The sequence below is a fragment of the Trypanosoma rangeli genome (assembly GCF_003719475.1).
Source record: "Trypanosoma rangeli strain AM80 chromosome Unknown Tra_15.4_contig_00676, whole genome shotgun sequence".
NCBI classification, from domain to species: domain Eukaryota; phylum Euglenozoa; class Kinetoplastea; order Trypanosomatida; family Trypanosomatidae; genus Trypanosoma; species Trypanosoma rangeli.
The window spans coordinates 5390-6523 of NW_021706364.1; the positions used below are offsets into that span (position 1 = coordinate 5390).

The 1134-nt window shown below is 63.3% G+C and overlaps 1 protein-coding gene across 1 annotated transcript; it reads left to right on the forward strand.

Annotated features, from left to right (window-relative positions):
* Positions 1-152: 152 nt before the first annotated feature.
* TraAM80_09773 (uncharacterized protein) lies at positions 153-1097 on the forward strand (the record flags this gene model as incomplete). The annotated part of the gene is made up of 1 exon (XM_029386437.1): positions 153-1097. The coding sequence occupies one exon, from the start codon at positions 153-155 to the stop codon at positions 1095-1097; it is 945 nt and encodes a 314-aa protein (XP_029233908.1).
* Positions 1098-1134: the final 37 nt, after the last annotated feature.

Consider the following 1134-nt stretch of genomic DNA (forward strand, 5'->3'; position numbering starts at 1 on the left):
CTCCGTCCAAAACGAACAAGCCTCTCCGGTTCTTGCGGACGGCCCTCGCAACGCTGGCCAATAGCGACCGCAATGTTTACAGAAAAAACAAAAAAAACTAGAATCCATTTGCTTCCCTTATTTTTTGCCTCTCCCTTCCCGGCGCGTCAGCGATGCGGTCGCGCCTCGGCGCGGTGCTTGCGGTTTGTTTAGGCACCAGAACCCCGCAGCGGAGCACCGCCGCGGAAGAAATGAAGACCAAGACAACCTCGCCTCTCGGAACTTTTTTGCAGAGCGCCAGGCGCGGGAAGCAAAACAGACTGCCCGCAGATCGACTGACGAATCTGCACAAGCGTTTCGTTACCGCCATCCAGTGGGTGCCGCCCGCCGCGGTGGCGTCCGAAAGTATCCGGGCCCCGGGGGAGGGGGGCTTCAAATTTGCCTGGAGGCGGAACGCCGCAAGCATTTCGCGCGCCAAAGCGACAAAGCCTATTGGACACAACGGCCCCGCCAGGTCCTCAGTGGGCGCGGTGGGAGAGCTGCCGCCCCGGCCTGCCACACCTCGCCGCGCAAGCGCCTGGGCCGCCTCTCCCTGGCGCCGACCCCCTCAAGGCGACTGCCCTGCGCGTGCCTCCGCCTGCTTTCCCTACCGTATGCGCGGGGAGCCTTTACGACACCCCCAGGCACCGACCCATATTGCTCACTTTGCGAGTGTTGTTTGGCGTTGCCCGCCGCAAGGGCAGCGCAATCGCGACGCCAAACAACACTCGCAAAGTGAGCAACATGGGCCGGTGCCTGGTGCAAAACTCTTTGGTGCGGCCTTAACCGGCGTGGGCTTCAAATTGGCAAATGACCCAATGCAGGCCACGCGCCTCAGTGGTCGCACAAGTGGGGCGTCGAAGCACACCGCGCGCCCATTTCTGATGGGATATGTCCTCAGCGTGCTGCTCCGCGGTGGCGACGTGATTGCCCCATGCACGGTCTCTGCGCGCCTCCGCGGCCCGGAAGCAAGCCATTGCGACAGCAGCGAGGCGTTTCGTGGCCTAAGTGTGTCTACGGGGGGGCGCCGCCCGTCCGTTTGGAAGCCCACCTTCCCCCCACCGCGGAAGATGCTTTAGCCCCGCGCGCTCTCGCAACACGAACGCCATGCCATGC